Below are 25,178 nucleotides of genomic sequence, written 5' to 3'. Positions count from 1 at the left end.
ATATGTAAGCAGCACATATAGGGCCTATATATGCTTCCTTTACAAATAATAATGAGGATATTTAATATTCGGTCCCACTTTATATTAAGTGGACTTAACTAATATGTACTTACACAGGAATTAATGGTTTGTTACAGTGTACTTATTGTGTAAATACATGTATTTACTGTGCACTTAAGCTTGATTAAATACATGTATGTAATTGCATCTGTAATTAACTTTTGTAATTATATTTGTAAATACACTGTTGACCATCCCTTACACCTTAACCCACCCTTAAACCTACTCATGCCACCAAACCTGTCCATAACCCAACCTCTGTCCCAACTCAAAAGCATCACAAGTGTTCTCAAATACATTATAAACACAGTTAGTACATTGCATTTATTTTTTGATGTAAGTACATAGTAGTTAAGGACACTTAATATAAAGTGGGACCCAATATTCTATTCTAAAACATATATCTCATATATAAATCATATAAATCATTATAATGGTTTTAATTTACACTTAGTCTATTAAGAAATGAAGAAAAATCATAATCATAATAACTATTATTATTACAAATTTATTATTATTATTAATATTATTATTAAGCATTATATAGTTTATTAATTTTACAAATTTTACAATTTGACGCATTCAAACCACTGCAGAAATGTTCTTCCAACAGTCCCATGTCATTTAGGCCTACAGTACAGATAGATAATAATTAACCTACTTTAAATTAAAACCATTAACATATGCTAATTTTTGTTTGTTTTCAGAAGCTTTGGAGACGTAACGTAGATTCCATTTTTAAATAATAGGTCACCTATAGCTTTCGTCACGAACCACAGAAACAGTTCATATTGGCATAAATGTTTTTAAAGTGCGCTACAAAGGGAACACAATTGTCAATATGAAGATCTCTAAAATTAAAGTGTTAAAAAATGCTTTAAAAAGCAAATGAAGAGAGATAATTAAAAAATTTTTAATCATTTCAAATTTAAGTGTTACAATATTGGAAAGGAATAGGGCATAGAGGGGATAACGGGGAATAGAACACAACCAGGAACTATGCTTCTAACTATACCTCTAGAGGTTTGGTTGCAAGCATACAAGTTTGCGACACAGTTTGTAATTGTTCTTTGCAAAGAAAGTTTTAATAAAATATTTTATCATGTCTTTTTGTATTTTTGTGGCTAATGGCTATATACTCGATGGTTTATTTTATGGTACAATAATTTGGCAATGTAATGAACAACAAGTTTATTTGTATAGCAAATAGTATAGTATCCTCCTCACACACAAATTTCTAAGCATTTTCCTTTTCTTGTATTTATTGTCTTGTTTTTGCCTTACTTTGCCTTTGTTTATAATAACAGCATTAAAGTGACATAAAAATATATGAATCTTTGCCCTAAGACTGGACTATCTGTGCACGAATAAATGATACATTTAATGAAAACAAAGATTTGGCCATTAGATATACCCACAATTAATTATCTAGCTTACCCACCATAGTGACATCAGAGCCAGTGTAGATTCCAGAATAATTGGCTGAGGTAAGGCTGCTCTCTGTGAATTATGTACACCACTATGACCCAATAGCTTACATCGCTAAAGTTACATCGCTAAGAAGAAATTATCATCACACTATAAAAAGTATGAAATATAATATTATAATATGAAGAATTATTTGAATTTAAACAACAAAACTATTTTTTTAAACTCTCTAAATGATTACATTTTGTGACACAGTAAAGTTGCTTTTTTAAATTTCTGTGAAATTTGATTTTGGTTCTCTGCCATGACACTACAGAAATTGTATGCACTGTTAGACATTTCAAAGGGTTTTTACAGTAACTTACTGGCAACACTGTTGCCAGTAAGTTACTGTATTTTAGATTTACAGTATACAACTGTAAATCCGTTTACAGCATGTTACCGTAGTGTCTGAAAATGGTTAACTACTGTAAAAACCTAAGTTAACAGTTAGCTACTGTAAACCTTTTAATTTTGTCCTAAATATTTTATAATATAATTTTATTAATATTATTTTAATACTATAGACCTAAAAAAGACACAATTACAAAATATTAACAAAATAAACACTCTTTATTTAAAACATTGGAGATGCTTAAAACAAGCTTAAAAATGTGTAAAAACATTACATTTCAATCATTCAAAATATTTTATTTTAAGAAAAAAAACATTGAAAATGACAAAGCACATTAACATACATGTACAAAACTAATTTAAGTGTCTGACCTGCATATTGTTGAGAAAAAAAAACCAATTGTACTAAGTACTACTGACATTAAACCAGACACAATTACAAAATATTCCATTCTTTAAAACATTAATAATGCTTAAAGCATTTAAGGAAAATGTGTGAAAATTACATTAAGCAATAAAATCAACACATTAAAAATAAATAAATCACACAAAGCACTAGAACATACATGTACAATAAAAATTTAAACTTCTGAATTGCATATTGTTGGAAAAATAAATATTTGTAACTATTAGCCGACTCAGAAACAACCCAACTTTAAAATATTACTAGTTCTGGTGTCAAATGCTCAACAAGGTCTGAATTCACATGTTCAAATGCAATTCATCTTTATTTCTATTGCACTTTTACTATGTAGATCAATGATGTTAAAGCAGCTTAACATAGAAGTTCTTGTAAATTGAAGCTGCTTCAGTCCAGTTTTCAGAATTGAAGCAGTAAATGTCACTGCTGAAAGTCTAAACACTGAAGAGCAAATCCACCGATCCACCAATCGTAGCCAAGTGATCCAGTGGCGACAGTGGCATGGAAGAAACTTCACCAACTGACGAAAGTGTAGAATAAAATCCCTTGAGAGATACCAGGCTCAGTTGGGCACGACCAGTTCTCCTCTAGCCAAACTTGTGCAAGGCCGCAGTCTAGGCACCAGAGGCTTGAAAGTTCACCAGCGGGTGGTCAGGCTGGCCCATTGGATCAATGCAGAAACTCATTGATCACGTGTGTCTTTTAGGATTCACTCCTCCATGACCATCACAGCATCTGGTCAGGATTTGGCCCAGTTCAGGATTATGAAGAACTCTGGATAAGGACAAACAGACTAACATAAGCATAGAAGAAGCTTGTTTAAAAAAAATAAATCATATACTGGTTAATTATTTTGAAGCATGGCAGCTAGGTTGGGGTAGTTTTCAGCTGGTACTGAGCAACTGGCTCCTGCTCATAACCTGCTCACTACCATGTTTAAAAGATAACTAACCAGAACGTCCTGTTTATTTTTTTCCCTAACAAGGTTTTACAAAAACATTGTAGCATTTGTGATGGGTTGATTCACTGCAGGACAGATTAGACTATTTGTTTTATGTATTCCTAATAAACTAAAACTGACTGAATACTGATAAAACTATTGAGAGTGTCTCACCTAATCCAAGTTCTCAGTTAGCTGGTGAAAGAAGGATAACTCACTGTTGTTCATGGTTGTCATTCTCTTCACTACTTCTCCTGCTATCTTCTGGCTCACTCTGGTTGTTGCTGTGCATTTTGTTTCATCCTCTGGAATTATTTATACAAAAAATTGTATTATTTTATTTATTACAAAATATTTAGGCAACATGAAATGGGGAAAAAGACATTTAATACATAGACAAATGCATGTATCCCAATACTAATTATTGTATTTTGAAATGTCTCACCCATGACAGACCTCAATCTGCTCAAAAATATTATAAACAAAGATGAAAAAAAAACCTACTAAATGGTTTAATAAAAAAGGGAAAACGATTTTTTTATTTAGCTAGCAACTAAACATGTGACACATTTTGTATTAAAAGTAACGTTAATATATTGAGAAACAAATAGATGTACAGTACTTACTGTTGTATGAGGTCCAGTTTGCACAGGCAGGCTCCCAGTATTCTATATTGAGACCATAAAAAAGCCAAAAATACAGATAAGAATACCATGCTACAATCCACAACCTCCACACAACTTTTTTTTATTTGTTTACCTTGGTTGCTTACTGGTCTTGCTTATTTTTTAAGCATAAGGCTGTGCTGATCAAGATGTTCCTCTGAAATGCTGTTTGTTTCTTCAGACAAAACCTGCTGCTGTGCCAGTGCCATATCTAAACAGAAAAAAATATAATGGTAACAATTATGTTAAACCAAATGTCAATAGTTGTGATAAAAAAATAATTAGCAAACAATAAATAGCAAAAAGGTGGTTATTAGCATAATGCATAGAGGTAAAATTGGTTTTATATTAGCAGATTCAGACTTCCCCCTTAATAATTTAATTTCATAAAAGTATTATTTGCAAACTCTAAATAGCGAAATCATTTTAGCAGCTAATGACTATCAAAGTACAACATGCTCACGGTCAAATAAACAGTGTTAATGTTGATTTCAAGTCATACTGGCATGCTAATTCTGATCGAATATTCAAAGTAACATGGTAAACAGTATAGAGTCTTCTAAATGAACGAATGTGCGAATATAAAACCAACTTTACCTCTATGCATATTGTAACGTTATAGATTTACGTTAACGTTCTTATAGGTTACGTCGCGATGTTATTTTCTCAAGCTAACGTTATAAGTTACTCTAAACCAGAGAAAAATAAGTTCACAACATCTAATATATATAGTATAAATCAATATAAGTTAAACGTTGCATGTTAAAATGAGTTTGAGTCCAATTCAGTATAAACTTAGCTCAGTTTAGCTAACAGTTAACATTACCATTTTAAGATCGCTTCAGCCAATGTTGCCGAGCAAACAAATGCTAATAGAGGTGCTCAAATCAATGTCGAGTGTTGTCAGCACAGACAGACGCGCTTTTACCTAGATTATTTGTTGGTCTTTCATTCATATTCTTCTGGGGGAAAACACTCTCTGCCGGACCGTTGTCTCGTGCTAAGTGTCCTCGAAAACTGTCTGCATACCTCTGGTTCCCTCCTAAACCAAAACCCGCTGCAACACCGGTTCCTATGTAAATAAATAAAAAGATATGACGAGAACAATGGCTAATAGTCATAAACAGTCTTATTTAAAGTAATAGTAGTGTTAATGTAATAAATGAAATAAAGGTAACATCTTAATAGATGATATATTTCTCAAATGGGCGAAATAACGCCAAGCCAGAGAAAATAATAATAGCCAACTTTATACTTTACTTTGTTCTATTCTCGTCCACAAAACATTCTGTAAAATGAAACACTGCCTCAGCTTACCAGAGTAAAGTTTGTTAAATCTAGTATGTTCTTCAGGCACACTAATAAATTGTCCTCCAGAATTGCTCCAGGGTCCTCAGGCAAAATGTGGTGCAGAGTAGTCGAATCGCCGCAAGGTGGCGTTGAAGCAGTTGTGGAAAATACAGTATAATACACGAATTTTTACAAATACAGTACATCGCTGTATATGTTGTTCGACGTCACACTAAATTCCCATAATGCAACGGTAAATACAGTTATTTACCGTAAAAGGAATTTGCAGTATTACACTGGGTGAAAAACAGTAAATAACTGTGTAATTTACAGAAATGTCTAACAGTGTGGGGTGATTTAAACTGTGAAGCAGTTCATGAGATGATACTCATAGAAGATTGAATGGCTCAAAAGATCTTGTAAGCTAATCAAATTCATGTTAATGTTAATTCAATGTCACTATTTGTACACGTTTTAAAAGACATATGTAGGCAAAGACTTACTTTGAAAACCATAAAAGCTTATTATTTTGAAAAGAGCATACATTCTGAATCTATTCTGTAAGCTTTGTTTTAATTTACCTTATTATTTTGTGATTGTCCACTGTGGTCAATTTCAAGTGCTTCAGTACTCAGTTGCAAATACCTATGTGTTCCTATGTGTTTAAGCTAGTGTATGTGCCCTTTCAAGTATGAAATACAATTATTTGTGTGTGTAATTCTCGTTACAGGAGCATGGTATTCCTGTAGATTTGGGATATGCAGTGGCCCCTCATCATTCCGGAGTTTATCCAGTGCACATTCAGCTGTATGAGGCTTGGAAGAAAGCATGGGGAATACAAGTGACCAGCACCGAGGAATATCCACATCTCAAACCTGCACGCCACCGCAAGGGGTTCATTCATAACAACATCATGGTACAGAAGAAATACAAACATCTTATAAATTGCATTAATCTAATATTTTAATGTGGAAACATATATTGATTTGTCCTGCCAAAAAAATGCAGAAACCAATAAATCACATACCTGAAAGTTAAATATTTTCTAATATTTATTTTAGAAGATGCAACGGTTAACATTTGATTTTTTTACCTCCAACCAAACGGTCCTGTGAAATACAATATAATAGCATAAAAATAATTTACATTTATGGTGATTACACACAATAATGGTATTATTCAAAATCTTTTAAACATCCCCAATGTTGTATCTTTTTAAGGTGTGGAATAAAGTGATTTTTTTTCCAGCATTAAAAAACCCAGGGTAAGAAATACATCACAGACTTGAAAGTTAATATTTCAGAGTATTAACATTAGAAAATTGAATCGTTTAATATTTGATTTTCACACCCACTGGCAGTATAATAGATCCTGTTCTCAAAAATTGATTAAAAATGTAGCACGGTATTATAATATGCACTTTCTAGCTACCCAAAAAGAACATTTGGTTCAAAACTGGCTATGCTAGCCAACTAAAAACACACATTCATGGCTAGCGGAAGGCGTCATGGTTGGGTAAACTTAGAGTGCATGGGAGAACACAACAAATATTTTTTACAACCCTATTTGTTAAAATAATAAAAGAAAGGAAATTCCTCTTTGGTGTTATCAAGACTTTCCGAAAAAAAACTGTGTGAGACTGATGACTGCAGCCATAGGGAATTATAACGTCAAATATACTCTCAGCCCCATAAACGCTGCATTACAAACACCTCACATAAGTGGTCATTTTGTAAGCATTTTTTTCTTGTAATTTGACACAAAGATGATATAATACATACATAAATGCATTTATTGTTCATTCGCTGTTTTTAAATTTTTTTGAAAATATTAAAAACATATTACCATAATCCTTAATTAAATGACTTAAGCTTATAATGAATGTGTCATATCAGCCTTGTGAAATGGGTCCACATTTGTGATGGTGGACAGGGCTCCGTCTTACTCTTTGCACGGTAGATTTGCAAAAAGTTGCTACACAGGTAGTGCTGTTGCAGTGAGACTTGCCTGTAGGAGACTGCCAAAATACAAGCAAAAGCTAGTATAGCAAATCAATGAAACACACACTCTCCAGAAGAATTAATGACAACACACTGAGACTCAGATAAAACTCCCCACAGTGCATTCACTACAGTCAAATCTATTAGTGCTACACACTCTCTAAAATTTTGACTAGATGTCCCTAACCGCAGTTTTGAATCAATTTTTTAAATAGCTTTTTTTCTATTTCTGTCTCTTTGTGGTTCATTGGTTATCTCAAGATTTAAATGGTAGTTCATTCTTAAATTGAATTTCACTTATCAATTACTCACCTTCATATAATGTTCAAACCCAGGTGAATTTCTGAACACAAACAGAAATGTTAAACAAAAAGTTTGGTACAGTAGTGACAGTCTACACTATGTTGTCATTCACTTTCTTTGCAGTTTTTATCCATACAAGCAAATTTCTCCTTCTAAGTTTCACAGTAGCGAAAAAAGTCATAAGTAATGTCTTAAAATAATTCAAATAATTCACTTGATGCAATAAAATAACTAAACTACATTAAACAAAATGAAAATCAAAGTATTTAAAACTATATGGAGATATTTTAAGAGTTCACACTCAAAAGGTCCTTGAGCCATGGGTTCCCTCCCATTTGCAAGGGGAGAAGGGAGCCTTGAGCTCAGGTAGATCTCGACAACTCCCCCTTGCTAAGAGCTAATGACTAAAATGAATGCTATGAAGAGATATGCAGCTGGATGAGAAATTTGCTGTAGTGCTAAATTTAGATTGATCAAGTCACTTGTTGTGCATGTTTTTGGAATGTGGGTGGAAAACGGAGGACCCGGGGAAAACCCACGCGAGCACATGAGGACGCGCACAGAAACGACCGCCGGCCTGTTAAAGGACTAGAACCTATGACGTTCTTGCTGTGAGGCAACAGTGCTAACCACTGGGCCACCGTGCCACCCTATGGAGGGAAAGGTGAAGTGGTAGGGGTGGAAGGGGGGATTCTTCAAATCGAAGATGACTGTAGTGAAAAACCCTGGCTCTTTATAGTGGGTTAGGATTGGCCTGATTGGTGGATCATACATGCTAATGCAGAACCAGCCGTGATCATGTGATCCTCATGTGATCCTCTTAAAATTAGTTTATAAATTAACTTCACACATCTTCATATATATATATATATAAGGGAACTAAGAAACATTAACAATTGGCGGGAAACAGATATATATATATACTTTTGAGTGTGTAACAGCAGAGTTTGCAAGCTTTGGGATAAACTACTTCCTCGTTAACAGATCATTGTGTTGCTTAGTTATGAGCCCTATCATCCACACAATCCACATTTCCTACCTTACTGGAGAAGCAGCAGCAGTTTAATCTCCCATTCACGAGTCTTTCATGCAGAGAAATCTTCTCAGGTCTTTGAATAATTATACATTCAGACATTAATATCCAAACATTTCTTTATGTAAGTTTAGTATTGGTATATATCAGTATATATAAAATATAACGAAAACACAATTGAAATATTTTCCAGTGGGCAAGATATTAATATACAGTCATAAAAACACCTTTGCCTCTCTACTTGACGTTTGGTCTCGCGCTTCTTTCATGTTTGTAGTTTTTACACATTTTTTACCCACAACTGTAGTTCTAATCGAATTCATGTCCAACACACAATGTACTGTTGGCAATATCAGTAGTTAGAGTATGGATGCTTCTATACCTCAAATTTTTACCGGAAATAGTAAACCATCCAGGAACCTTTGGCATACTCTTTTCAACATACAACATACTAAATAGACATACTAATTCTATTTTAAAATACTATTTAAGATGGATAGTATGCGAATTGGGATGCAGCAATAAGGTGCTTTCGAATTCTGTCTTAAAGCAGTGCATGCCGGTTAGAAATTTTGTCTGGATTGACACTGCACAGATGCCACGTGACTGTCATATGTGGCATCAACCACATGGCAACAACCACATGTGTTTCGGGTTTATTATTGGACTACTATAACTCCGTCTGACAAACTTCCAAACTAACAATTAACTTTTTATGCCATCTTTATGCCATTGAGGCAGTAATATTATAATATTATATATATGTATAATCCTCAAAACAGCAACGCGCCAGCAATGCGCCTTAACACACCTCTTTTCTAAATGAAACACCCATGAAAGTGGCGCAAATGGATTTGCTATTTAAACAACATGGCGGAAAAGGGGAAAACTAAGTTAGTCTGAAAATAGCAACACGTCAGGGCAAACACATCTTGCTTCTTATTGAGCCGGGTGTGTGACAGGGCCCACTGACACACCAGACTCGTGACAATAACAAAATAGCATTTATTCTTTTTCTTTTGCACGTTTTCCATTCCTTTACAGCAAGATGAATTCATATTTGTAAAGACAGTAATATGTAGATGAAGATTATGGCCTACAGTTGTAGTTAAAATTAATAGTTTTTAATTTTTTAAAACACATTTTAAGGTCAAAATTATTAGCCCCTTTAAGCTATATCTTTTCAATACAGACCAAACCATCGCTACACAATAACTTGCCTAATTACCCTAACCGCCTAGTTAACCTAATAAACCTAGTTAGGCCTTTAAATGTTCACGAAACCCTCGAGTACTTTTTTTTTTTTAGATTTTAAATGATGTGTGTGTGCTGAGTATCAGTTAAGACAGTGTTAGCACCCGTTAGCTTTAATTGTGGAGAAAAAATTTTGAGCTTTTGTCAGCTGATTTCAGCTTCTGGGTTTAAAAATGATTTGTGGGGCGGGATCAGTACTGCAAGTGCAAAGATAACGCGACGGTTTCTCATTATTATTCATAGTGGAGTTTTCTTATCCTATGAGGAGGGCTGGCTTTTTAATTTTTTATGAGAGCACGTGCTTTCCGAAGACAAAGCAGACCTAGCTGCCAGTGCCAAGCTCAGCTGTGAAATCCTACATTGATGACTGGGTGAGACCCGTTCACTGACCCATGGCACGCAGTATTTAGCTGTTCATGAAGGGTTGTATGTGATTGTTTCAATGATCCATGGGGTTTGTTGCATGTTTTCCCCGTGATCCTGTCCTGTCAAGTTGTGTGTGCTACAAGCATTTTTGTCGGGAGAGCAGTACGACAATTGGAAAAAGGCAGACGTTGTATTTATCAGGAGTTCGTTCACATTTAGACGCATCGGTGTGCTGCTGTGTTTGCCTAAATCCTCCAGATTACCAACAGGCCTAATGGTTAAAATAGACAGGGAAGGAGACCTGCTGCACTGAGTCTGCATTCAGACCCGGGGATTGAGGGAAAAGTCCCCATTTAGTGTTTATATGATCACGATTATCCTTATAATGATATAAATTGTGGTTATGTGTATATGAAATTACAAATGTAGCAGGGCATTAAATTACTGTTTATTTCTTTGCATTTTAACTTTGTAAACTATAAAATCACGGGTCTCCTCATGGTTTGTGTCTCATTTTGTGAACCGACTGACAACAGTTGTTCACTCCCCTACATCTCCCCTGCTCTGCTTGCCACACCCACTCCTGCCCTTTGCTCGCGGAGCCCATTATGAAACATCTTTTGAAAAAATTCTGAGGTGGACCTGAACCAAAAGTGGGGGGTGTCATGGCCCCCCAAAAATATCTAGTGAAATATTATGTACTGTCATCAAGATAAAATAAATCAGTTATTAGAAATAAATTATTATAACTATTATGTTTAGAACTGTGTTGAAAAAAATCTTCTCTCCGTTAAGCAAAAATTGGGGGAAAAAAATAATCAGGGGGGCTAATAATTCAGGGGGGCTAATAATTCTGACTTCAACTGTACACAACTATTTAATTAGAAAGAAATATCTATTTTGCTATATACAAAAGTAATTTCAATATTTGATGCAATTTCAATAAATGGATTTGGATTTTAGAAAAAACTAATTGAGAAATGAGTTTTTCAAGCGCAATCTCTTTCAAAACTGCTGGATTTAATGCGTCCTTTCTTTGGTTCTTAAGAGCATCATGCCTTGTTTTTGAAGTTCAGACAAACAAATTAGGGTACTCTCTTTTGTTAGCACCCTGGCCCACTACAGCATGTCTTTCTTTGTTCTTGTTTGAATTAGAGATGTGTCACAGCCGCTCATTCAAAATACAAAAGAACAAACGTTGGCAGGCCGAACTCAAATCAGCGTTGTTTTATGTGCAATTTAGCTGTCATCATCATCTAGAGTGTTTCGATTCTTGAAAATGACAGATGTTTTACAGCAGGTGTTTCTGCCCAAATCTCTCCTTTTTTATCATTATTCAGCGGATGCAACGAAACAGATTTCTGGTCAGTTGTTCAGACACCTGCGGCCTAATTACTGGCCTCCTTTGTAGGAGCATGACAGGTCTGAGATCGGAGATACAGAGCCCTGGATCTGTGGTGCTTAACCATGAGCTATGAAGCCTGTCAGAGGGTTACAGGTTCTGCAATACAGCAAGTCCACGACGCACCATACAACTAACTGCTCCTTTCACAAACCACCACAATAATATACTGACAGGGCAAGTTATATTCAGAGAGAAGAAAGAGGCTGGCAGAAAAGCGAAGAGGAAGGACAAAGCACATGAATAGAGTCTCATAAATTTTCCAGGGCTGCTGGTGGGACAGGCAGTTTAGTGTGTTTGCACTGGAATTGAATTTTAGGAGATGGAGCAGATTAAAATATTAAATCAAGGCCACATGCGTGCAGAGCAATTGTTCTGCGCCTGTCAAGTGTGAGTGTGTGTGTAGGTTTTATGGCACACGTTTAGTTGACCATGTTTGCCACACAATACTGGCAATAAAACACAGAGAGAGATGTTAAAGTGGGGAAAGCAATTAAGTTTAAGTTAGATGGCAAGATTGGACCGAGTCCCAAAGATCTGTTTCTGCTCAATCAAGCAGTCTGAAAACAAGCATATGGGTGATGAAAGCTCTTATCAGTGCATTAGAGGCCGGTGTGTTTGTGGGTGTGTTCATGTAATAGATTTTGCTGTTTTAGCAGTTTGCTGGAGGATGTATGGCTGCCTGTCTGATATTTACACACTGTTACCGTTTGAGAAATTGACTGTGTTGTTCCTTATTAATGTAGCAGCGTTGCTCAGCCTGCTTCTCTCTCAGTCTGCCACACCAAAAGAATGATTTTAAAGGTCTCTTGTGCTCAGCAAGGCAACATTCAGTTTGAGTAAACATACAGAATAAATAGACTTATATTCTGGCATATTAATGCTAATTTTCCTTTTTAATTTTGTTTAATTTCATGAATTCCAGTGATGCTAAAGCTTCATTTTTAGCATCTATGACTTTGTCACTTGATCCGTCAGAAAATATCTCTGAGTTGTTGCTAAAAGATTAAAAATGAAAAGTATAAATTACAAACACAAAAACACAAATTAATAATATAAAAACTAAATAACAGCTTTTTATTAAAAAAAGAAGAAGAAGAGATTATACAAATATCAAAATGTGCTTGACAAATTGGTCTGCTGATCATTGATACTAGTGCAATCCACTCACCGGCTACTTTATTAGGTACTTCTTACTATAGTAATACTGGATTGGACCCCCTTTTGTCTTCAGAACTGCCTTAATCCCTAGTGGCGTAGATTCAACAAGGTACTGGAAATATTCCTCAGAGATTTTGGTCCATATTGACATCATAGCATCACACAGTTGATGCAGATTTGTCAGACATCCATGATGTAAACCTCCACATCCCAAAGGTGCTCTATTGGATTGAGATCTAGTGACTGTGGAGGCCATTTGAGTACAGTTAACTCGTTGTCATGTTCAAAAAAAAACAGTCTGAGATGATTCACGCTTTATGACATGACAAATTATCCTGCTAAAAGTTGCTATCAGAAGATGGGTACACTATGGTCATAAAGGGATGGACATGGTCAGCAACAATTCTTGTAGGCTGTGGCATTGACACAATGCTCAGTTGGGTACTAATGGGCCCAAAGTGTGCCAAGAAAATATCCCTTACAAAATTACACCACCACCACCAGCCTGAACCATTGATTCAAGGCAGGATGGGTCCATGCTTTTATGTTGCTGACGCCAAATTTTGACGCTACCATTCAAATGTCACAGTAAAATTCGAGACTCATCAGACCAGTCAATATTTTTGCATTTTTCAATTGCCCAATTTTGGTGAGCCTTTGCAAATTGTAGCCTCAGTTTTCTGTTTTTAGCTGACAGGAGTGGCACCCGGTGTGGTCTTTTGCTGCTGTAGCCCATCTGTCTCAAGGTTGGATGGGTTGTTTGTTCAGAGATGTCATGTGATTGGCTGATTAGAAATTTGCGTTATCAAGCAGTTGAACAGGTGTACTTAATAAAGTAGCCGGTGAGTGAATATCAAAAAAAAATGTATATATATATATATATATATATATATATATATATATATATATATATATATATATATATATATATATATATATATAAATAAATTTCATGGAGGTCAGACAGGAACAACATCCAAAGCAACAACCCCTAAAGCAGGGGTGCTCAACCCTGTTTCTGGAAATCTACCTTTCTACAGATTTCAGTTGCAACGGATATCAAACGCATTTGTCTGTAATTATTAAATGCTGTTCAGGTCCTAATTAATTGGTTCATGTGTGTTTGATCAGGGTTGCACTGTAGCTGAACTCTGGAGCTGAACTCTGTAGGAAGGTAGATGTCCAGGAACATGGCTGAGCACCCCTTCCCTACCCTCTTATGTGCAAGGTGCTGTCCACAGTGGTGGTGCTGAATTGTTTGCATTGGAAAGAACTGTTTAATTAATCCTGATCTAGTTTTTTGCAAGTCAAGGACCTGATATCAATATGCAGGGTAATTTGCTTTTAAGTGAGTGGCTGTTTTTCAATTTTACTATCCATCTATTAATCACAGGTGTGTAAGAGTAAAATATTTCATGAGAAAGGATATTTAGCAATAGGCTCAGCATCTATTAAACAAAAAATACTCAACCATGGTCTCTGTTCTTTTTTTCCAGTCTCAACACATCATTAGTGAAATCCTGCAAATAAGGCTGGATGCACAATTGTGAAGTCTGTCTTTTTCCAGGCTGCTTTAAAAATTATATTTTTCAAGCTGAGTATTATCAGAAGTTTAATCATTATAAGTGATAGTCTGGGTTATACAAAAATCTTGTTTGTTTTATCTTTTTTTTTTTTAATCTGACTTTTAATTAATCAGGAGAAAAAAATAAATAAATAAAAATGATATTTGCAGCTTTAAATTGATGATAAGCATTGTTGTTATCAGTTTTTAATAACTTTAACTTAAGTTCTTAACTTAACTACTATCTTTTTTAAATATTATTTGACAAATCTAAACCTCAAAATAAAATATTTATATGAAACAATAAAAGTTTGATTTACAAAAAAACATGCAAACAATCAACTCCGTTATGGTTAAACTCTACAGTAACTCCACAAGTCTCCTGTGTTTTGACCTGTAGCTATATAATCCCAAAATAATATAAACTGTAAATGTCTTATTGTCAAGTTTCATCAATTTAAATTGTCCTTGTTACATAATAGTGTTACTTACTTTAAAATAATATGACTGACCCCAGGGTGACTCGGTGGCGCAGTGGGTAGCTCTATCTCCTTACAGCAAGAAGACTATAGAGCTTTGAATAAGTTAAATTGACCATAGTGTATGTGTGGGTATGAATGCAAGAGTGTATGGGTGTTCCCCAGTACTGGGTTGTGGCTGGGAAGGCATCCGCTGCGTAAAACACATGCTGGATAAGTTGGCGGCTTATTCCGCTGTGGCAATTCCTGATTAATAAAGAGACTAAGCCAAAATGAATGAATGAATCTATGACTGACCCCATTCTGAATGGTAGCGTATTTATCTCATTCCGTTAGCAAAAAGTTTTGTTCTTCTTTAAGTAACTTTGTCTCAGATGTTAAATTGACCCCGAAATCGCTTAAATAAGCAATATAGAAACAAGCGTTGGCATAAAATATTATTATTAAGCTATAAAGTCATGGAGATGGTTGGGATAGCTTAGATAATTTGTTCTTGAAAGAGTATAATGAGAAATGTTCAAGAAATAAAAAAAAAAATATTGTCTTTATTTAATCTCATTGCTGTGAGGGAAAAATTGGATATTAAAAAAAAGTTTAATAAAATATGTTGTTTACTTTATTGCTTTTTAGAAAAGAGGATTTTTGAATAATGTATTTTCTACGCTCAGACACAATTACTACAACTGAGACTTTCATGCCTCAAGCCTAAAAAAGGAAACACACACAGACCACACACAAAAAGTATATATATATATATATATATATATATATATATATATATAGCGCATATAAAAGTGGTCCAAGATTTCTGCATTGTAGTATATAGTATCCCACAGAATAGTGAACTTGGACTTCAGTCTGTTCTTCGCACAATGCTCAAGGACAGCCTGACAAAGCTATGATACATTCATATCTTTATAGTACATTGAAACCTGAAAGCCTCAGTCCACATTCATTGTAAATTACATAGAAAAGAGAAATTCTTTTGACAAGCTATAGCATTATAACATCAGTAACATGTTTTACAGTTAAGAGGAGAAGTGAGCTTGGGAAAAAGAGGGCGGAAAGGAGACAGAAGAGGTTTTTTTTATTGTTGTTGTCAAGTAGTAATTTTGTCACATTGAGGCACAGTATATTCCTTGTTCTCTTTCTCTTTTCTTCTTGTCTATCTTTGCCCGTTTGTCACATATTTTATTGAAGCTTTCAGAGCTTTCGCACTGAGATATGATTCTGTTTTCTTTGACTGATCTAGACAGGAATTGAATGAATGACTATATACTCTATGTGAAGTTGTCTTCAAGCAATACCTGAATATAGATTCAATGACATACAGTAAGAGCTAATAAAAAGTCAAATGTGTAACTAAAGTCGTCAAAATTATAGTATGAGATAACCAACAAATAGGTTTATACTTCATTACTATTACTTGATTATATTTGTTCTCTATTTCACCATACAACATCTGTAACTGCCATAATCTAACTCCATCTTTATTTGTTAATGGGATTACACTTTGAATTCAGCTGGCAATACTTTTAGTGCCTAAACATCAATTGCCCATCGTGTTAGTTTTTTTTTTTTTTTTCATTACAATAGCCTAAAAATACTAGGAAGGTGTCATATATTTTGCTGACTTGTGTATTTATGCTAAATGTTTTAAAGAATGTTGAAATCCAGATAAATAAGCCATTTTAAGTAGTGACACAGACTGTGTTCTCCTGTTTTGCCATGCCATCAATATTCGATTTGGTTTTACAGAAAACAGGGAAACATCAAAGACACTTTAATATGTTGTGCATTTTATTAGACTGCACTATAACTTAGCAGCATTAAAACACAGGGTGTCCGTGAGGTCTTAAAACGTATTTAAAGCTGATAAATCAATTATGAGAAGATGAAAGCCCCTAAAATGTATTAAAAAGTCTTAATCACGTTTTACAAGGTTTTAATTTTTATTCAAGCGTTGTCCAAAATGTTTGACTACAAAAAAGCATAAAAAAATATTTTTTTTTCTTCTAATATTAACAATGGCGTGCTCGATCCACCCAATTAGTTCAGGCTGGGGCGCGTCCGGACAAGCTCCTCCACCCTGTCAAGTAATTTGTGACAAACGCAGAAGGTGATGTGACGATCTCCACATGTAGCGAAACCATAGAGTAAAACAAACAGCAAAATGGGAAAATGTGAGTTTACGTACTCCTGGATGAAGAAAGACTAGTTTAAAAAGTGTCTGAAGCCCTTGTAATTTATTCTTTCAAGCTTTGTTTTTTTTCGAGCTTATCTGAGTTCTGTTGCATGGTTGTGCTCCATTGATTTATTTAACTACAACTGTTTATTAGCAACTGTTTATTAGGGTAAAGGTTTGATACTTATTAGAACTTAAAGTGGTGATGAGGTTTTAAAATATTCTAAGAATGTCTTTAGACAGGTCTTTAAAAAGCCTTAAAAAGGTATTGAAATAACCTTTAGGATTCCTGCATATACCCTGTAACAGAATCCTAAAATGTATTTAAAATGATAAAACTGCTAAGTTTGCCCCACATGATCATGACTAGAAAGACCAGAAGTGGTAGACTGTGGCATAATAAAAGCTCTGCTGCTTTAATAAAATAATATTAAAAAGCCTTAACAAAAGGCTTACTACATGAAGGCTTCATACTACATGATGATAAATTTTAAATACCATACGTTCATCTGTGAGGATGATTTCTGCAGTCCATTTGAAAGACGACAACTCCCATAATTTCACACACACACAGCCGAATTAATCAAATAAACCTTTTGTTCATTATGAGTATGCACTCTAGAAACGAAAATTGCATACTGTGCCTTTAAGCATAAATGAATCTATAGACCCGAGGTGGTACAGTGGTCATATGGTAAAAGTCATAACATAACCGTGATATGCCTCAAAGATTGATGTACAGTTGAAGTCAGAATTATTAGCCCTTCTTTGAATTTATTTTTCTTTTTTAAATATTTCCCAAATTATGTTTAACAGAGCAAGAAAATGTTCACAATATGTCTGAGAATATTTGTTTTATTTTGGCTAGAATAAAAGCAGTAAATAATTTTTAATAACCATTTTAAGGTCAAAATTATTAGCCCCTTTAAGCTATATATATTTTTTTGATAGTCTACAGAACAAACCATCATTATACAATAACTTGCCTAATTACCCTTAACTGCCTTAACCTAATAAACCTAGTTAAGCTAATGTCACTTTAAGCTGTATAGAAGTGTCTTGAAAAATATCTAGTAAAAATGTATTTACTGTCATCATGGCAAAGATAAAATAATTTAGTTATTAGAAATGAGTTATTAAAACTATTATGTTTAGAAATGTCTTGAAAAAATCAAATGTTAAAAAGAAATTGGGCAAATGATAAACAGTTGAGAGGGGGGCTAATAATTCTGAATTCAACTGTATGTGCTTGCATTATAAAAATATATACAGGTATGCATGGTTAGTTTGTTGTAGAGACATAAAAGTCACAGACACAAAGCCAAAAATTCACATCCTAAATATTTCTGAATAAGACCTTTGAAAATGAATATTGTCGGCTAGAATATTTACAAATTTTTCAAACTTTCTGAAGGAAGAATAAAAAATAAGAAATTCTCTACATAATTTTTTTGTCACGATGGAAGTATGCAAGGGGAGGTTGAATGGGCCATGTATATATAGCAGATTCATGCATTGAGAGGCAAAATAACTTCCCTAATCTATGCTAATGTTGGGTAGGCAGGTGGGGAGTGCTGTAAGAACCAGCCAAAAGAATTAAAGAGATAGAAGATTTGAAGATTATTGACTTATAAAATCTGTCCTTGTGGGTTTTGATTAAAATTGTTTCACTACGAAGCAGCTCATCAGTGTTATTGTTTGTAAAGTGAAAATGATTTACAATTTAAAGAAGCCGCACCCACCTATATAATAAACAGGCCAGTGGTAGTTAAAGGTATTTACCAGCCAGAGCAAACTTTTTCAGAAAGTTTACTTGGCTAAGTTATTTCAAACCAACTCCAAACAAACCAGATATCATAGCAGCTCATTCATTGATTTTTCTTGAACTGTATTGAGACCTTAAACTGCTGCCTGTGTGTGTTTGTGTTTGAGCAGGTTCTGCCCCGTCAGACATGCGGTTTATTCACACACACCATCTTCTATAAAGAGTATCCAGGTGGCCCTAAAGAACTAGACAAAAGCATTCGAGGAGGAGAGCTCTTTCTGACCGTCCTGCTCAATCCTGTGAGTATAAATACACAGACACACACACACACACTGCTACTCCCTGTCGACTCTGCTCATTTCATCCTATCAGCCGGCTGTATTGTTTTTCTCTGTCTTATTCTATGCTCTTGCCCCCCTCCTCCGTCTCTCTCTGGGTTTCCATGTTAGTGTTGCTTATAGATTTGTCCTCCCAGCATGAATCACTGTTCTTATGTTGAAACTCTGCTCTGCTTGAATCAGCAGCGAAATGAAAAACAAGAGTGTGTATATAGTCGTGTATGTGCGTTGTGTTTATACATTAATTCAGCGCTTTTCAAATAGTAGGTTGCGACCTGACCTGATATTGAGTCACAGGTTTGTTCTGATAGGGTCACAGACTGCAGGGAAAATCATAATGCATCTGACCATATAACATTACTTATTTTGGATAGCAAAAAGAGGTTATTAAATTTTAAAAGGGAGGAAATGCTCTTCACGCGTTTGCTTGCTCATGTCAAAGGTTGTGCATCCAATTTTGGCACAAATCCATGTGTTTTGCTTTGTTACTGAGGCTCAGATAGGAGATTAGCAGAGTATTGGCCTAAAAATGCCATAAAAAATAGACCAAATTACACCAGAAAGAAGGTTAAATCCTGTATGATAAAACTAAAGCTACCATAAATGTAGTAATTAAAGTCAGCTATGAGCATGAATGTGGAAGTTACATTTAGATAAACTTTCTTTATATAAGATTTCTTGTTATGTGTTTGTTATAGTGAACCAATTGCATCTAGGGGTGGGGCCAGAGGGGCACCAGCCCCTGTTTAAATTGGTTTGGCCCCTGTAGTGCCCATCTTCTCTAAGTGATTGCTAATTTTCATCACACTTCGGACATAAAGTTGCATTTTAATGTATGTTGAACGCTGAATAATACCTGCTACTTCAACTATTTTTCTTGTATGACAAGTGCTTTTTTCCCTGCAGATAGACTGGCTTGTTCCGAAACAGGGATTAAAATTGCCACAATGTTGCTTGGCGTGTTTAAATTTTAAAATAAGATTTATTTTCCACTTGCTTTAAAATATGTTATTTTGTGTTCAACAGAAGAAAGTAAGTCAAACATGTTTGGAACAAGTGAAGGCTGAGTAAGTGTAGACAATTTTCAGTTTTGGGTGAATTATTTTTTTAAGCATTATAATAATTTCTCCCCCTTCTTATGAAATTCAAAATTTGCCACAGGTTTCATAGGACCATATTAGAAGTAGTTTTAAATACATTACAGCTATAAAGAGTCCATGTAAACCATGTATACAAGTATACATGTATACTTTTTGAGCATAAGGGATTGAAGTTAGCATGAGTGCTCAGCATTAAAGGGCACCTAGGTTCCCCCTTTTTCCAGATGTAATATTTATTTTATATTATTTAATAAGTCTTTTGTGTCTCCAGAATGTGCACTGTAAAAAATGCAGGGTTGCACACAATACATTCATATTGTCCCAACAAAAATCAATTAAGTTAACTTAACACTTTTAACAAATTGATGTGGATTGAACATAAAAAAATTAAGTTGTCCCAATGAAATCTAAAGCATTGTGTTGTTCCAGCTCATTTTAATTAGGTAGTTTGAACGAGTAAATAAATATATATATTTTTGAGAGTGTCTGTAAAGTTTTAGCTCAAAACACCCTTCAGATTTTTTATTAGATCTTTCATAATTTTAAATTTTATAACACTGAGCAGCGGGTAGCGGTTTTTGTGTACTGCGCCTTTAAGGCTAGTCCTTGCTGTTTTAATGTTTGTTTTAGTTAATGTTTTCAAATGTGATTAAATGGTTATTATGCTGTTAATTATTATTATATGAAACAATTTTTATATTAATTTTACTGTGCAGTATCTTAGATTACATGAATAAAAATACATAAAATTCTGCCTTTATAGCTGAATTCGGTCATGTTGCAGAAATCATAGAATTAGAGTGGAAGTTGACAGTTATAACCACTAGTAACACTAGTAACAGATCCAGCAACATAGCATCTAATTTGCATGGCAGGACGTTAAACCACATCCTCAGTCTTAGCTGGGCTGGTGAGTTCCCTCAGAAAACAATATGTTTGAATTTTAAAGACATGAAACCCAGAGATGGGTTGCGGCTGGAAGGGCATCCGCTGCGTAAAAACTTGCTGAATAAGTTGGCGGTTAATTTCGCTGTGGCGACCCCAGATTAATAAAGGGACTAAGCCGACAAGAAAATGAATGAATGAATGAAACAGTGTTGTGCCTCTTGTCCTGTGTGTGACCCCTTTTAATGGCCACGTTTATGATCCATAAAATGCTGAACCCTGTGAAAAACATTTTGCAAGTGACAGGACTTTACTCTAAACGCATATTAATACATCGACGGTGTAATGATGCATCACCAGATGCTGCTGCAACCAATCACACACCTGCTAGGTTTATCATTCCAGCAATAGATGAACACATACAAATGTAGCTTGTATAAGTTACATTTTAAATGTTTTATTCAATGTAACCCCTGCTGGCAAAATGAGTTTGAATGCCCACAGGCTAATTATGAGCTACAGGCAAAACATGGCAATCTGAGGATTTCCCAGAAATGAGTTCATTAAGCCCTCATCTAAATCCTCCATATATGAATTAAACATCTAAAATGATCTTTATGTGTATGTTATGTGTTCTGAGAGGTGCACTGCAGCTTCACTTCTGGATAAAATGAGAATCACAGCTTTTGATTTATTTATTAATATAATTTTTTAGAGAAAAACATTAGAGAACTGAACATAATGGCATGATTTATTTGTGAAAATATGTTCATTTTTTGTCAAAAGTCTATTTTAAAAATAGATTATTTTAAGCTAAATGAAATTTATAAAGACTTCTGTCAACATCTGTGATTGAATGGCTTGAATGAACAAAAAAAATATTTTTTTTAAAACAGCCACAACTTCGAATAACTGGACATGCATGTGTTACAATCATAAAAGTGTCAATATACTTTAATTTTAATTGCTATAAGTGTTTAAAACCCACATTATCAAAGTGCTTCTGTCATTTACAAGTTTGTGTAACACAAATTAAAAAAGATGTGGTTGAAAACATTGTTTATCTTTGTACTGTATGCTGCAACCATAGACTGTAAAAGATATGGACGTAGTATCCGTGACGTCACACATTGGTTTCTGAAGAATACAAAAGAATCTACCAGTTGGCTTGGCCAACCATCTCCATTTTGTTTGCGCATCATAGCACTGATCAGGGGATACAAAACAAGGGCAAAGAGGCGGAGCGTGAGCGGAGCTACAGACGCCTACTAGTGTTTTGCTTATACAGGCTTTTCTTTGGGAGAAATGCTTAATGCTTCATTACCTGGGACTCGCTTGTGTTCTGACCATATGTGCTTGGTTGTATACTATATACTAGTAAATAATAAAGTGTTTAGACTTTTAAAAACACTGATGTTACACAATAAGCCACTAAACATTGTTCTTATGACGTTTTTCTACAGGAGGAAAAAGCTAACTACTTCCCAATACTTTAAATATAGTCTGTGCTAGTAAATGCAAGGCTATTTATGAAATCCAGGCATAACACTGTATGGCAATGTTTCAGATGACTGCTTTATAGCCTTCAGCAGGGTTGTCCACACTCGGTCCTGGAGGGCCAGTGTCCTGGAGAGTTTAGCTCCAACTCTAATCAAACACACTTGAACAAGCTAATCAAGCTCTTACTATGTATACTAGAAACTTCAAGGCAGGTGTGTTAAAGCAAGTTGGAGCTAAGATTAGCAGGACACCGACCCTCCAGGACCGACTTTGGACACCCCTGGCCTGCATTCAAATTTTAAGGAAATTTATAAATGATAAATTATCTTAAATAAAAAAATACATTTATAAAGATGGTATACAACTATATAATTTCACTTACCTGGGAAATGAAGGCCACGTAAATGGTTTGTGAGCACAATTAAGTGCACACAGCATGCCATATTATCTGATAATTGTAAGAAATAATTCCAAAAAGACTGTGAAAAACCACATAAAACAAAACAAACATAGGAAGTATATGCAGAGTTCAGCAGCTATTCAGCCAGAATCAACTGAGTGAAGTGACTGCAACCAGCGAGACCTAGCTCTCACTCAAGTGGCCACTCCCTAAATTATGCAGACATAATATAACCTAATATAAACGAAACAGATGAGTTATAAAATAATTCACCACCTCACAGTTGTCATGAAGGGTAATATTAGCTTTATGAACCAAAATCATTCTTTGTACCAGGCTGTACAAACACCTTTTTTTTCTGCTGTGAAGTTGGCCATTTTTAACAGTGGGGTCAATAGAAATGTGCTCTATTATGGAGTCAGGACTAGCAAAATTTTGATAATTTACAGTTTCAGTTACTTCCCTATTTGTTTACGAAAGAGAGCGGGAGGTTTGCGCTTGGTTACAACAAAACCTTATTCTGAAAACATAGCCCTATATACATATCTGAACATCGCAAATTATTTAGCCTGAAGCACGTCTTTAAAATGAGTGATACGGATACGAATGATTCCTTTTTATGCTTACTTTTTGCCCACTAGCTTGCCATGTATGTCAGCAGACTTACATGCAGAGTAGAGTTTACCTCTACGAAGGGGTTTGAGTATGGCGAAAAACGGTTCAAGAAAGTGGGTAAGACTAAAACAGAAACTAAAAAATAAAATAAACAAGTAAATAACAGGGTAAGAATGTGGCAAAATTTGAAAACATGGTAAAAAAATCAGACGAGGGTTGGGTACGGTTGGGTTTAGGAAAGTGGGTGGGCAGGTCAAACTGTGCTTTTGAAAACACTATTGGTTGGGTTTCGGGAAGGAGGAGGGTGGTTCAGTCAGTCAGTCAGTCAATTGCCTCTTGTGGATTTGCGCAAGAACAGCAGGTGCAAATGGCACTCGCAAAAGAAAAATTTACACAGTGGTCTTTGGTGGATTCACAAAAAACGCAAAAAAAGTACCTTCTTTAATGTATTTGGAGCTCTCCAGAAATGTATATGGCGGTATGTTTTCAGAAAGAGCCTGGGTTGGTATATTCACATGGCACCTGACCTCTCTGAATGTAAAATCCTAAACAATTATTGATCATTAATGGATGCTACAGATGGACTTATACTTACAGACTGAGACGCATGTATCCATGAACTGTTTGCCCTATTGTGCATTCTTTATGTACATATTATATTAAATTTTAATGTTTAAAGGGTCACACCGTGTGTTTGTGTATGAAGAAAGCTCAGGAGTGAGTCTTCTGCTTTGGCTAAAGGCCATTTCTAAGGGTTGACTCATTCCCATGGTACTGCGCTGACCTGAAAAACAAGCCGAATGTAATCATAGATTATGTGTGTTCTCATGTTCGCAAAGATCCTGATCATCTGCTCAGATCAGCAGTAATAAACAACCCACTGACACAGATAGAGAGAGGGGGTGAAGCGAACATAAGGAGATACGGAGGTGTGAAGATGTACTGTAGTATAGTGTAGTCAGTGTGTGTGAAATAAAATTGTTCAGTTCACACGTACCTCGCCAAAGCCTACAGTGTGTGATTTTGTGTTAATAGTGTGTTAACTGTTTGTGTGTGTGGCTGGCTGAAGAAACTGGAAGCTGAAAATTTTGAAAAAGAGATTTTGAGAATAATTGATTTTTGGTTAGTGTGGATGACTACACTTAATTGAGAATGAGAGGGTAATTATTGTTTAAGCATCATTTCATTTGACTGAATATCAGCATTATCCACGATAACACTGGGAGTGTGCTGTTGGTTTTAAGCATGTATGCTTTGTTTGTTGTCATTATTGCATACTCCATCAATAAAACTTTAACATTACACTATACCTTTTGTATAATTTATGAATGATGATTATTTTAACCTTTTGAAATATTTTGTGAAGGAAAAATATTTTTTTATTATAGAATAGCAGCAGAGATGTTTCTTATCTTTATATGGGTTTACACTCGTAGAAATAAAGTAACAAAACTGTCACTGAGGCAGTACTCTTTCAAAAAGGGTAAAAGTACATTTAAAGAGTACAAAAACATGCCTTTAAGGTACAAAGGTACAATATAGACCCTTTAGATATTAATATATAACTTTATGGCCCAAAATATGGATACTTTAGTTACCAATATGTACCCTTTAAAGGCGCAGTATGTAGA

General features: G+C 34.9%; 1 protein-coding gene and 1 long non-coding RNA gene across 3 annotated transcripts in view; one reads left to right on the top strand and one right to left on the bottom strand.

The window, feature by feature from the left end:
• The window catches only part of ndst3 (N-deacetylase/N-sulfotransferase (heparan glucosaminyl) 3), a 403,362-nt gene that overhangs the window by 336,662 nt on the left and 41,522 nt on the right, over window positions 1-25,178 (top strand). For both annotated transcript variants that reach the window (XM_087237100.1, XM_087237099.1), the window contains exons 5-6: window positions 5,928-6,113; window positions 18,880-19,008. In XM_087237100.1, the coding sequence (XP_087093226.1) occupies window positions 5,928-6,113; window positions 18,880-19,008 (315 nt within the window). The remainder of the gene's footprint in view (window positions 1-5,927; window positions 6,114-18,879; window positions 19,009-25,178) is intronic.
• LOC147846799 (uncharacterized) lies at window positions 2,985-4,916 on the bottom strand. The gene is made up of 5 exons (XR_015476537.1): window positions 4,836-4,916; window positions 4,002-4,118; window positions 3,869-3,910; window positions 3,461-3,547; window positions 2,985-3,076 (listed from the first exon to the last, which is right to left on the bottom strand). It is a non-coding gene; the product is annotated as an uncharacterized LOC147846799 (long non-coding RNA).

Source organism: Danio rerio, chromosome 1, assembly GCF_052040795.2.
Source record: "Danio rerio strain M-AB ecotype USA chromosome 1, GRCz13ab, whole genome shotgun sequence".
In the NCBI taxonomy this organism is placed as follows: Eukaryota; Metazoa; Chordata; class Actinopteri; order Cypriniformes; family Danionidae; genus Danio; species Danio rerio.
The sequence above is the reverse complement of the archived record's forward strand: the minus strand, read 5'-3'. Positions and strand labels throughout refer to the sequence as shown.